General features: G+C 40.0%; 2 protein-coding genes across 10 annotated transcripts in view; one reads left to right on the top strand and one right to left on the bottom strand.

The window, feature by feature from the left end:
* The window catches only part of Palldl1 (palladin-like 1), a 169,368-nt gene that overhangs the window by 30,049 nt on the left and 126,988 nt on the right, over positions 1 to 12,331 (bottom strand). The gene's annotated exons all lie outside the window — the stretch shown is intronic.
* Ddx60 (DEXD/H-box helicase 60) overlaps positions 1 to 12,331 on the top strand; it is a 120,904-nt gene that overhangs the window by 84,273 nt on the left and 24,300 nt on the right. For all 8 annotated transcript variants that reach the window (XM_063274962.1, XM_063274961.1, XM_063274958.1 and 5 more), the window contains 2 exons: positions 9,036 to 9,183; positions 10,999 to 11,151. In XM_063274962.1, coding sequence (XP_063131032.1) covers positions 9,036 to 9,183; positions 10,999 to 11,151 — 301 coding nt within the window. The remainder of the gene's footprint in view (positions 1 to 9,035; positions 9,184 to 10,998; positions 11,152 to 12,331) is intronic.

The raw sequence follows: 12,331 nt of genomic DNA, 5'->3' as shown, positions 1-12,331 counted from the left end.
TTTCTTATTTACATTTCAATTGTTATTCCCTTTCCCGGTTTCCAGGCCAACATCCACCTAACCCCTCCCCTTCCCCTTCTACATGGGTGTTCCCCTCCCCCATCCTCCCCCCATTACCGCTCTCCCCCCAACAATCACGTTCACTGGGGGTTCAGTCTTTGCAGGACCAAGGGCTTCCCCTTCCACTGGTGCTCTTACTAGGCTACACATTACTACCTATATGATTGGAGCCAGGGTCAGTCCATGTATACTCTTTGCGTAGTGGCTTAGTCCCTGGAAACTCTGGTTGGTTGGCATTGTTGTTCATATGGGGTCTCAAGCCCCTCAAGCTCTTTCAGTCCTTTCTCTGAATCCTTCAATGGGGGTCCCGTTCTCAGTTCAGTGGTTTGCTGCTGGCATTTGCCTATGTATTTGCCATATTCTGGCTATGTCTCTCAGGAGAGATCTACATCCGGTTCCTGTCAGCCTGCACTTCTGTGCTTCATTTATCTTATCTAGTGTGGTGGCTGTATATGTATGGGCTACATGTGGGGCAGGCTCTGAATGGGTGTTCCTTCAGCCTCTGTTCTAAACTTTGCCTCTCTATTCCCTCCCAAGGGTATTCTTGTTCCCCTTTTAAAGAAGGAGTGAAGCATTTGCATTTTGGTCATCCTTCTTGAATTTCATGTGTTCTGTGCATTTAGGGTAATTCGAGCATTTGGGCTAATACCCACTTATCAATGAGTGCATACCATGTGTGTTTTTCTGTGATTGGGTTACCTCACTCAGGATGATATTTTCCAGTTCCATTCATTTGCCTATGAATTTCACAAAGTCATTATTTGATAGCTGAGTAGTATTCCATTGTGTAGATGTACCACATTTTCTGTATCCATTCCTCTGTTGAAGTGCATCTGTGTTCTTTCCAGCTTCTGGCTATTATAAATAAGGCTGCTATGAACATAGTGGAGCATGTGTCTTTGTTATATGTTGGAGCATCTTTTTGGTATATACCCAAGAGAGGTATAGCTGGGTCCTCAGGTAGTTCAATGTCCAATTTTCTGAGGAACCTCCAGACTGATTTCCAGAATGGTTGTACCAGTCTGCAATCCCACCAACAATGGAGGAGTGTTCCTCTTTCTCCACATCCTCACCAGCATCTGCTGTCACCTGAGTTTTTGATCTTAGCCATTCTCACTGGTGTGAGGTGAAATCTCAGGGTTGTTTTGATTTGCATTTCCCTTATGACTAAAGATGTTGAACATTTCTTTAGGTGTTTCTCAGCCATTCGGCATTCCTCAGCTGTGAATTCTTTGATTAGCTCTGAACCCCATTTTTTAATAGGGTTATTTGTGGATGGAGGCTAACTTCTAGTAACAAGTTTCCTTTTTGTTTTTATTTTTCCCACTCATTCTCCATAACTTTCTTTTAGGATGTTTATGGCTCTTTTCATTTCACTCATTCTTCCGTCTCTTTCTTTTCCTGAGCCCCACTAGCTGCTTCTTCCTTACCATCCCCCTCATTGCTCCCAAAGTGGATACTCATAAATTCATTATCTAGTCTCTGAATCTTATACTGATTCCTCAGCTTAGATTTATACTTTCTTGCATGTTCTAGTTTGGTTAGTTAGGAAATCAATCTGTATTTTAAAAAAATTTCCACACTGAGCATCCTTTACCTGAGAAATCTAAAATCCAAAATCATTTAAAATATCTAGTTCTAGGTGCTCATGTGACACTCTATATCGAATTTTTTACTTGATAAAACTTTGTTTTGTGTATAAATTTATTTCAAATATGTATAAAAATTGCCTTCAGTCCATATGTAGGTGGTAGTACAGATAAAATCTAAATAAAATTTCTTGTTTAGACTTGAGTGCCATCTCAAGGTATGCTGTTATTTAATGGCTAGTATTTCAAAATCCTAAAGGTGAAATTTGGTTCCCAAGCACTTTGCATCAGTATTGCTAAGTCTTTGTCAGTTTCTCTAAATTCTGAGCTTCTTTTCAACTAGAGGCATACATTTATTTCCTTCTTTACATCTCCATAGTCTGTCAGAGAATTGTTCCAAGGATTTTTACTTTAAAACTATTTTTAAAAGATAATAATGGTGGTGGTGGTGGTGGTGGATGGAAAATTTATGTGTGAGTTTGTATCATTCATCCACACACTCTTTCTCCTCTGGCTCCTTTCTTTCTTTTCTTTTCTTTTTTTTTTTGGAGGTGGGGACCGAACCCAGGGCCTTGTGTTTGCTAGGCAAGCGCTCTACCACTGAGCTAAATCCCCAACCCGTCTCTGGCTCCTTTCTTGTTCCTTCTCTCTCAAATCATGATCTCTTCCTTTTTAATTAGCTAAACACACACACACACACACACACACACACACACACACATTACAAGAATATGAATATATCCTATCAATTCTATTTATCATAAGATTAGGTCTCTCTGTTCTGGTTGTGTGTTACATTTCTCATGGTTGTGAGCAAATGCCTGACAAGAAGCAATTACAGAAGTGTTTAAACTGATTTACAGTTTGAAAGGATACACACTTCCTTATACAGGGACAGGAATAAACATGGTAGCAAAAGTAAGAAGTGACTAGTCACACTGTGTCTATAATCAGGAAGCAAAGAAAAACAGGAAATAGAGCTGGGTATAAAACTTCTAGGCTTGACCCCAGTGACCCAGTGTGGTATCTGAATGAGAATTACCCTAAATGCACAGAACACATGAAACTCAAGAAGGATGACCAAAATGCGAATGCTTCATTCCTTCTTTAAAAGAGGAACAAGAATACCTTGGGAGGGAATAGAGAGGCAAAGATTAGAACAGAGACAGAAGGAACACCCATTCAGAGCTTGCCCCACATGTGGCCCATACATACAGTCATCCAATTAACAAGATGGATGAAGCAAAGAAGTGCAGGCCAACAGGAGCCGGATGTAGATCGCTCCTGAGAGACACAGCTAGAATTCAGTAAATACAGAGGCGAATGCCAGCAGCAAACCACTGAACTGAAAATAGGACCCCCGTTGAAGGAATCAGAGAAAGAACTGGAAGAGCTTGAAGGGGCTCGAGACTCCATATAAACAACAATGCCAAGCAACCAGAGCTTCCAGGGACTAAGCCACTACCTAAAGACTATACATGGACTGATCCTGGACTCTGACCTCATAGGTAGCAATGAATATCCTAGTAAGAGCACCAGTGGAAAGGGAAGCCCTTGGTCCTGCTAAGACTGAACACTCAGTGAACTAGATTGTTGGGGGGAGGGCGGCAATGGGGGGAGGATGGGGAGGGGGATAAAGAAGGGGAGGGGAATGGGTTAGGGGGATGTTTGCCCGGAAACCGCGAAAGGGAATAACACTCGAAATTTATATAAGAAATACTCAAGTTAATAAAAAAAAATCAAAGGTGAAAACTAAAAACTGAAAAGAGAAGAAATGGTATGATTGATTGAACAATACAACTCAAGGAGATAAAATACTGTAGAAGAATGCGCTGAAAGTGTTTGTGAATTCCTAGAGGAAAAACAGGAGGAGAAAAGACCTCCCAAAGCTGATAAAGTAGCTTATACCATGACTAACAAACTTCGAAAAGTTTAAAAATCTCTGGAGAAACAAAAAATGTAAGTATTTTGCCAGGCAAATTGGCAACATATGGGTTCATACAACATAAATGTCCTAGTAGGAAGCATACATTGCAAATGCTCTGTAATGAAGTTCTCATTAATGCTTGGACTGTTCTCGTTTTTAAATTTCAGTGGGAGAATTGGGTGAAGACAAGTGACAAGCATTACGTATTCTTTACCTACTTAGATCATTTAAATTTATGATGGTTAGAAGCAGGTCCAGAGTCTATCAGTCTTTGTGTATTGCAGAACTTGACTCGATCATCCGATGGTGTCCAGGCACTTTGTCTTGATTCATGACATACTACTGCCAGGCGAGTCATAGAGTGTGTTTGGGACTGGATGACAATTCTAATTTCACACCTGGAAGCTCAGTGCTCTTAGCATGTCATTTTGTCAACTCTAGGGCCAAAGACTAATGATGATGGTTATGATTGATGGTGATGATGATGATTGATGATGATTGATGTTGTTGTTGATGATGATGATGAGATAATGATGACGATGACGATGACGACGACGACGACAACGATGATGATGATGATGATGATGATGATGATAATGATGATGATGATGTTCTCTTTTTGTTCCTCTCCACCTTCGGTGATTGTGAGGGTTGAAAACTTGCCATATTTTTCGCAGGTCTTTATTAACTGAAGAGTCTCCAGGTTCACTCCTCTCCAACCTAACTGATAGATGCTTATAAACTTTGAAACTGGTTAGATTACACCACGTGCTAGGCATTCTTTTTCTATTGCCCGGTGGATGGAGGCTAACTTCTTTTTTTTCCTCCATCTTTATTAAATTGGGTATTTCTTATTTACATTTCAATTGTTATTCCCTTTTCCAGTTTTGAGGCCAACGTCCACCTAACTCCTCCCCTTCCCCTTCTACATGAGTATTCCCCTCCTCATCCTTCCCCCATTACCACCCTCCCCACAACAATCATGTTCACTGGGGGTTCAGTCTTGGCAGGACCAAGGGCTTCCCCTTCCACTGGTGCCCTTACTAGACTATTCATTGCTACCTGTGCAGTTGGAGCCCAGGGTCAGTCCATGTATAGTAGTCCCTGGAAGCTCTGGTTGGCATTGTTGGTCATATGGGGTCTCAAACCCCTTCAAGCTCTTTCAGTCCTTTCTCTGATTCCTTCAACGGGGATTCTCAGTTCAGTGGTTTGCTCCTGGCATTTGCCTATGTATTTCCTGTATTCTGGCTGTGTCTTTCAGGAGAGATCTACATACGGTTCCTGTCAACCTGTACTTTTTTGTTCATCCATCTTATCTAGTTTGGTGGCTGTATATGTATGGGCCACATGTGTGGCAGGCTCTGAATGGGTGTTCCTTCAGCCTCTGTTCTAAACGTTGCCTCCCTATTCCCTCCCAAGGTATTCTTGTTCCTCTTTTAAAGAAGGAATGAAGCATTCGCATTTTGGTCATCCTTCTTGAGTTTCATGTGTTCTGTGCATTTAGGGTAATTGAAGCATTTGGGCTAATATCCACGTATCAATGAGTGCATACCATGTGTGTTTTTCTGTGATTGGGTTACCTCACTCAGGATGATATTTTCCAGTTCCATCCATTTGCCTATGAATTTCATAAAGTCATTGTTTTTGATAGCTGAGTAGTATTCCCCTGTGTAGATGTACCACATTTTCTGTATCCATTCCTCTGTTGAAGGGCATCTGGGTTCTTTCTAGCTTCTGGCTCTTATAAATAAGGCTGCTATGAACATAGTGGAGCACGTTTCTTTTTTATATGTTGGGGCATCTTTTGGGTACATGCCCAAGAGAGGTATAACTGGGTCCTTAGGTAGTTCAACATATAATTTTCTGAGGAACCTCAAACTGATTTCCAGAATGGTTGTACCAGTCTGCAATCCCACCAAAAATGGAGGAGTGTTCCTCTTTCTCCACATCCTCGCCAGCATCTGCTGTCACCTGAGTTTTTGATCTTAGCCATTCTCACTGGTGTGAAGTGAAATCTCAGGGTTGTTTTGATTTGCATTTCCCTTATGACTAAAGATGTTGAACATTTCTTTAAGTGTTTATCAGCCATTCGGCATTCCTCAGCTGTGAGTTCTTTGTTTAGCTCTGAACCCCATTTTTTAATAGGGTTATTTGTGGATGGAGGCTAACTTCTAGTAACAAGTTTCATTTTTGTTTTTATTTTTCCCACTCATTCTCCATAACTTTCTTTTAGGATGTTTATGGCTCTTTTCATTTCACTCATTCTTCCATCTCTTTCTTTTCCTGAGCCCCACTAGCTGCTTCTTCCTTACCATCCCCCTCATTGCTCCCAAAGTGGATACTAATAAATTCATTATCTAGTCTCTGAATCTTATACTGATTCCTCAGCTTAGATTTATACTTTCTTGCATGTTCTAGTTTGGTTAGTTAGGAAATTAATCTGTATTTTAAAAAAATTTCCACACTGAGCATCCTTTATCTGAGAAATCCAAAATCCAAAATCATTTAAAATCTCTACTTCTGGGTGCTCATGTGACACTCTATATAGAATTTTTTACTTGATAAAACTTTGTTTTGTGTATAAATTTATTTCAAATATGTATAAAAATTGCCTTCAGGCTATATGTAGGTGGTAGTACAGATAAAACCTAAATAAAATTTCTTGTTTAGACTTCAGTGCCATCTCAAGGTATGCTGTTATTTAATGGCTAGTATTTCAAAATCCTAAAGGTGAAATTTGGTTCCCAAGCACTTTGGATCAGTGTTGCTAAGTCTTTCTCAGTTTCTCTAAATTTTGAGCTTCTTTGCAACAAGAGGCATACATTTATTTCCTTCTTTATATCTCCATAGTCTATCAGAGGATTGTTGTTCCAGGGATTTTTACTTTAAAACTATTGTGGTGGTGGTGGTGGTGGTGGTGGTGGTGGTGGTGGTGGTGGTGGTGGTGGTTGGAAAATTTATGCATGAGTTTGTGTCATTCATCCCCACATTCTTTCTCCTCTGGCTCCTTTCTTGTTCCTTCTCTCTCAAATCATGATCTCTTCCTTTTGAATTAGTTAAACACACACACACACACACACACACACACTACAAGAATATGAATATATCCTATCAGTTCTATTTAATATGGTTATATGAATACATGTTTAGTTATGACTACTTGGGATTGGGTAACCTATCAGAAGCCTACTACCGAGTATCCCTCTATTGTTCAGAAAATTAATTGCCTATAGGTCTTTATCTAGGGTTGGATCCTTATGAGACTTTCCTCATCTATGCTTGTTATCAGCTGGCATTGTCATTTGTGCATCTGGGTGACCATATTGCTAAGATTTCCTGAATGTAGATTCCCTGTTATATATATAGAAGGCACTGTCTGGTAGCAGATGTCTTGGTCTTCTGGCTTTTACAGATTGTATGCCCCATTTCCTCAGTTTTCCTTGAGTCTTAGGAGTTGTATTGTAGATGTATCAAATGGGGATATGCACCACGTGGTTGGTTCTCTGCATTTTGGCGAGCTGATGATCTCTGTGATAGGCTCTGTCTATTGCAAAAAGAAGCTTCTTTGGTGAAGTTGAGAGCTATATGTATCTGTGTATGTAAGAGTAAGAATTTCAAAGGCAGTTAGTGGTTAGTTATACTGGTTTAGAAATTCAGCAGTAGTCATTTCTCCCCATGACCTGTTATTTCACCAGCCACAGGTCATTTTCTGGGTTTACAGAACCAGCTATGAATCTCCCCAATATTGAGTATGTCCTTAAGTCTAATGAGTTGTTGTTAATTATCCCATAAAGGTAACTGCCCCTTGGGGATATATTGCTATGCTACTGTTGCAGTTTGTAGGCTTGACAGCTGGGCAAATCTCTCCATTGCTTTGTTTCCTTAACAGCTGTATAGCACCTTCAAGTGCTATGAAAGCCACTACCTAGGGAGGTCTAGAGATATTTTTAAGTAAGGACCTCAGATTCACTTTGAAGTTGAAACAAACTTTTAGAGAGTCTCTTACTCAAAATATTCCAAATTCCAGAGCAAGCTAAAATTTGCTGCAGATCCTTTTATGCATAATGCCTCTTTGTGTTTTGCTGTTTTCTGAGCAGTGTAATTTTTTTTGTAGGCAGTGAACTCCAAGGGGAATATATGCAGGGAGTATAAGACTTCTTGGTAAATGATCCTTTTTAGGATAGCTCTGTGTCAAATGAAAGGTGTTTGCTGTCTTCAACACTCTCATTGTAAGGAGGATGTGTAGCCTGATTCAGGCCCCGTACATTGGAAACTAACACTCTGATTCTTCTCTATCTGCATCCTTTTCTATAATAGGGGGAACCCCTAAAGAAACATGCACACCAAGAGCTCACTCTTATGGGGAGGGAGGGTCATGTTTGTTGAGCTTGGAATGACATTTTGGCTATTTTCTTTAGCAGTTTTTATTAACACAGTTATTTTATTTAATAGTTTAAAATTAGAGCTAGACAGTAACCTATATTTCCTTGTAAACACTTTAGCAGATGTTTTGAAACCGTATGGCTGGGCCTTTAAATAGTCATGCCGTTTCCTCCTTGTTAAATGCTAGCTGGAGTTGGTACACTCTGGGTGTATGATATATACTACACTATGGTAAGAATGCAAGAAACCTCATCTTCTTATATTCAGATATGTATTATTTACATATTTAAGAGACAAAAACTGTGAAGGAAGTGTATGTGACCCTAGCGAATGTAAACACCTGGTACATTCAGGGATCCTGGGGAATAGGATTATTTAAGGGTGTCAGCCAGGTTTATGGAGGTCTGTCCTAGGCTAGATTCCCTCGTAGCACATGCTGAGAAGGGCTGTACATGCCTTTATGAAGGAATGTGTTCATAAGGAACTCATGAGGAAGAACAGGAGGAAGACAGGAAAGCACAATTAAGATGTAGCTTCTATTAGAAGAAAGACTGAACTTCTTTCCTTTGAGAGCTCCAGAGGGTTCCCATCCCTTCCCAGCTGATGGTTATGCTTCACAGCAGGCAATCTTTCAGAAGAGCTTCCATCAACTGAGGCTAATTCTCTAAAGAATAGCACAGCTAAGCACCTTTGGGGAACTTTTAGAGCAGCTCCAGTGTCCACCTCAAGGAGGAAGGAGAATGGCCTGAACTGGCAAAGCAGACTGGGAAGAACACATTACCTCCAAATTGAGAGTCAGACAGGCTAAAGGAGAGAAAACTATTGCCGCGTTAGCAAGAGGAACAAGGCTCATCTGGGGAAAGGCAATGAGTGGAGGAAAAAAAATCACATTCATAATGATTTATCTTGAGTGATCCATTATGGAGGGATGGTCTCCAGAGGCTGAAGCAAGCACATTGTGGTCATGGTAATACAAATGCTCAAAACTGTGATTCTGGTTGATAAGCAGGACTTAGTATGGGCTTCCTGTAGCGGTTGGATACAAATATTGATTTCCTAAAACTGTATTTTTATAGAGATGAAAAGGGTCAGAAATCTTCCAGAAGATTGGATCAAAGCATTATGTATGAAGCTGAACACAATTACCTCCTGAAGAGTCTGGAGAAGAATCTAGAGATTCCCAAGGACTGCACATATGCTGATCAGAAGGCAATAGACGAAGAGGTCAGTACCTAGGAGGGACCACTGCTCCTGGAGAGTGTGTTGATCATCAGAAAAGCCTCTCCTAGGCAGGCAGTGTTGGCTACATTGCATGCAATCTTGACAGGAAGTCCTTGTGACCTGGAGATGTATCAGGAAGTACACTGTGCTTCATACTGCTCTCAAAGACCTTATAATCTACACTCAGAAAGGATAGGCATAGAACTTGTTGGTTGATTTGTGTCTTGGGTTCTAAACCATGTCTGTTTTTGCATTATGTCATGTATAAAAGTCTGTATATTGTAGTCAGAATTCTATACTTTAGTGTCTTATACCCCATTGAAAACTTAGATCCCTGTAAAACAATATATTTAGATCCTCACAGCATTTCTTAAAACTAGAGTCTTTCTATATTTCAGCTAAAAATTTTCAAAGTATTGCTAAAATATCTAAAATTGGTTTGCCCCGTTATCTTTAAACTTTTTGCCCTTTGAGCTATTGTTTATAAATGACATACTTGACAGTACAACCACTTTCAATAAAAGCAATGGCACACGCGTGCACACGCGTACAAACATACACACACACACACACATTTACATGTGTTCATTGTATCATGAATTTGTTAGCTTCATAATTTATTTTCACGACCAAGTGTATACACCATTGTTTCAATCGATCCTTGATATTCTGTCTTATAGAAACTATATAATCAAAATAACTAGGTATAGCTTTTTACTTTTAGAGACTTAAGCTTCTCCCTTCTCTCTGGGTATTGATCTTTATATATATTATAACACTGGACACAACTGGGTTTCCTCCTTAGGATATGGGTATTTTTTTAAAAAAATTATTCACTTTACATCCTGCTTATTACCTCCTCCCCATTAACTCTTCCCAAAATCCTTTCCCCCTCCCCTCTCCTCTGAGCAGATGGGGGTCCCATGGGTATTCCCCCATCCTGGCACATTAAATATCTGGGAGCTTAGACTCATCCTCTTCCACTGAGGCCAAGCAAGGCAGCCTGGCTAGAAAAACATATCTTCTATACAGGCAACAGCTTTTGGGATTACCCCCCAACCCATGTGTGCAGGACACACATGAAGACTAACCTGCATATCTGCTACATACATGCATGGAGGCCTAGGTCTAGCCCGTATATATTCTTTGGTTGGTGGTTCAGACTCTGAGAGCCCCAAGAGTCCTGTCTAGTTGACTCTGTTGGTCTTTCTGTGGAGTTCCTATCCCCTCTGAGGTTTGCCATCCTTCATCCCATTCTTCCATAAGTCCCCAAGCTCCAACCACTGTTAGGCTGTGGGTGTCTGCATCTGTCTGAGTCAGCTGCTGGGTGGAGCCTCTCAGAAGTCTGCCATGCAAGCTGTTGCCTGCAAGCAGAACAGAGTATCATTAATAGTGTCAGGGATTGGTGCTTGAGACATGGTTATTTAAAAAGTCATCAGTGGAAGGAAGGCATTCTGTGACCTTATTCTATAAAGGTTTTGCTTTACCTTTTGGGGGAACCTTTAGAAAAATTCCATAGTCACTTGATCTTATTCAGGTGGGAGTGGACCCGTCTTATACTTCCCTTGGAGTTTTGGTCTATTACTTTGGCAAATTTTCAGTCCCAGAACCAAGGTGAGACTGGGTTGGTCCATGCCAAGACCTGGAAGATTTTTCTTATGGTGACTGTTGTTACTGCAAAGTGTTGTTGTATAGAAGAAAGGCCCAATGGTTACATTGTTTGGGCAAGTTATTATATAATATGTCTACTGTTTTCATTAAATGTTGGGTTGTTTTAGAATCCGAGAAGCAATACTGTAAATCTTTGATTTCTTTTAGACATTGCAGATTGTGTTTGGGCGGGTGAAATGTGGAAAAAAAGGTGACACGCTGAAGAAGTTGGCAAGAAGGGGCATTGGCTATCATCACAGATCCATGACTGCCAAAGAAAAACAGTTGGTCGAAATTCTCTTTAGGAAAGGATTCATCAGGGTGGGTCGATTTTTCATTGTAAAAGTTGAGAATGTGATTATACAAAGCAGAATATTAATGAAACAAGGAAATACAGTTACCCCTTTATATTTTTCTCATGTAGCTATGTCTCTTGGACTGTTGATTTGGTTTCCTGACTGTGATGTTTTTGCATATGCCCTGTATCACTTAATTGGGAAAGTATCTCCATGCTGGTCTCAGCGCTGTGTCTTACTTTTTAGTTATCGTGTGGAAGGTTGGTTGATGGAGTCTTGCTGTAATTGGGGGAGATTTATATACAGGTTTGGGGCAGATCCTTTTCTAACCTGGTAGCCAAAATAAGAGCACAAATATCTGCCTCCTTGGGGCTTCAGCTTATCCCAGCAGGGCTTGTAGGTATGGCAATAGCTACTGATGTTTCTCCTGTTACTGATAAGGGACAAGAGGAAGGTGGACATAAATAAGTTTCAATCCACATCCTTTCAATACATCCTAGGGAGGCTCATAACAATGATCCAGACAAGTATACAGAAAGCATTTAGATCATTATTAACATAATCTGAATCTTGACTAAACATACTTAAACATTGATCCTGACTTCTACAAATTATCCATTTTAAGTTTTGTGTGGCATAGAGTAAATGAAGGGGAGAATGGAAGGGAGAGAAAGAGAGAAAGAGGCCTGCCTAAAATAATATTGATCAGTAACTTCTTAGTCACTAATAAAGAGATGAATAACTAAACAGATTTAGGAAAGATACTAGGGAAATGTAGCTTCATCAGCGAGCACAGTTTAGGAAGGTACCTAAGGCTGTTCCTTTTCTACATACTAAGCTTCTACTCTTTCAATGTGTGTGCTTGGTAAAGGGATTTGAAAAAATACATTTAATAAGTAGCGTGTTTTGTTTTGACACGTGTAAGCCTCTGTTACAAAACAATTAGAAAACATTACTTTATACCTTTGAGTATCATAAGAAACCATAGCACAAACAGTGTTCAGCATAAAGAGACATCACAAGTCAGCAAATGTTAACTACATCAGGAAGACACGAACAAGACGTTGCATGGTATGAATGAACTTCACATTCTCATCTGTTTCTTATTACACAGCAGGAAAAGAGAACGGACTTTATTTATATAATTTCTCAATGAACTTTGGTAGATCAAATACTTGCCAGGAAGTAGACTTATAAAAGATTTA

This window comes from Rattus norvegicus, chromosome 16, assembly GCF_036323735.1.
Source record: "Rattus norvegicus strain BN/NHsdMcwi chromosome 16, GRCr8, whole genome shotgun sequence".
In the NCBI taxonomy this organism is placed as follows: Eukaryota; Metazoa; Chordata; class Mammalia; order Rodentia; family Muridae; genus Rattus; species Rattus norvegicus.
This window is presented reverse-complemented; position numbering and strand designations above follow the sequence as displayed.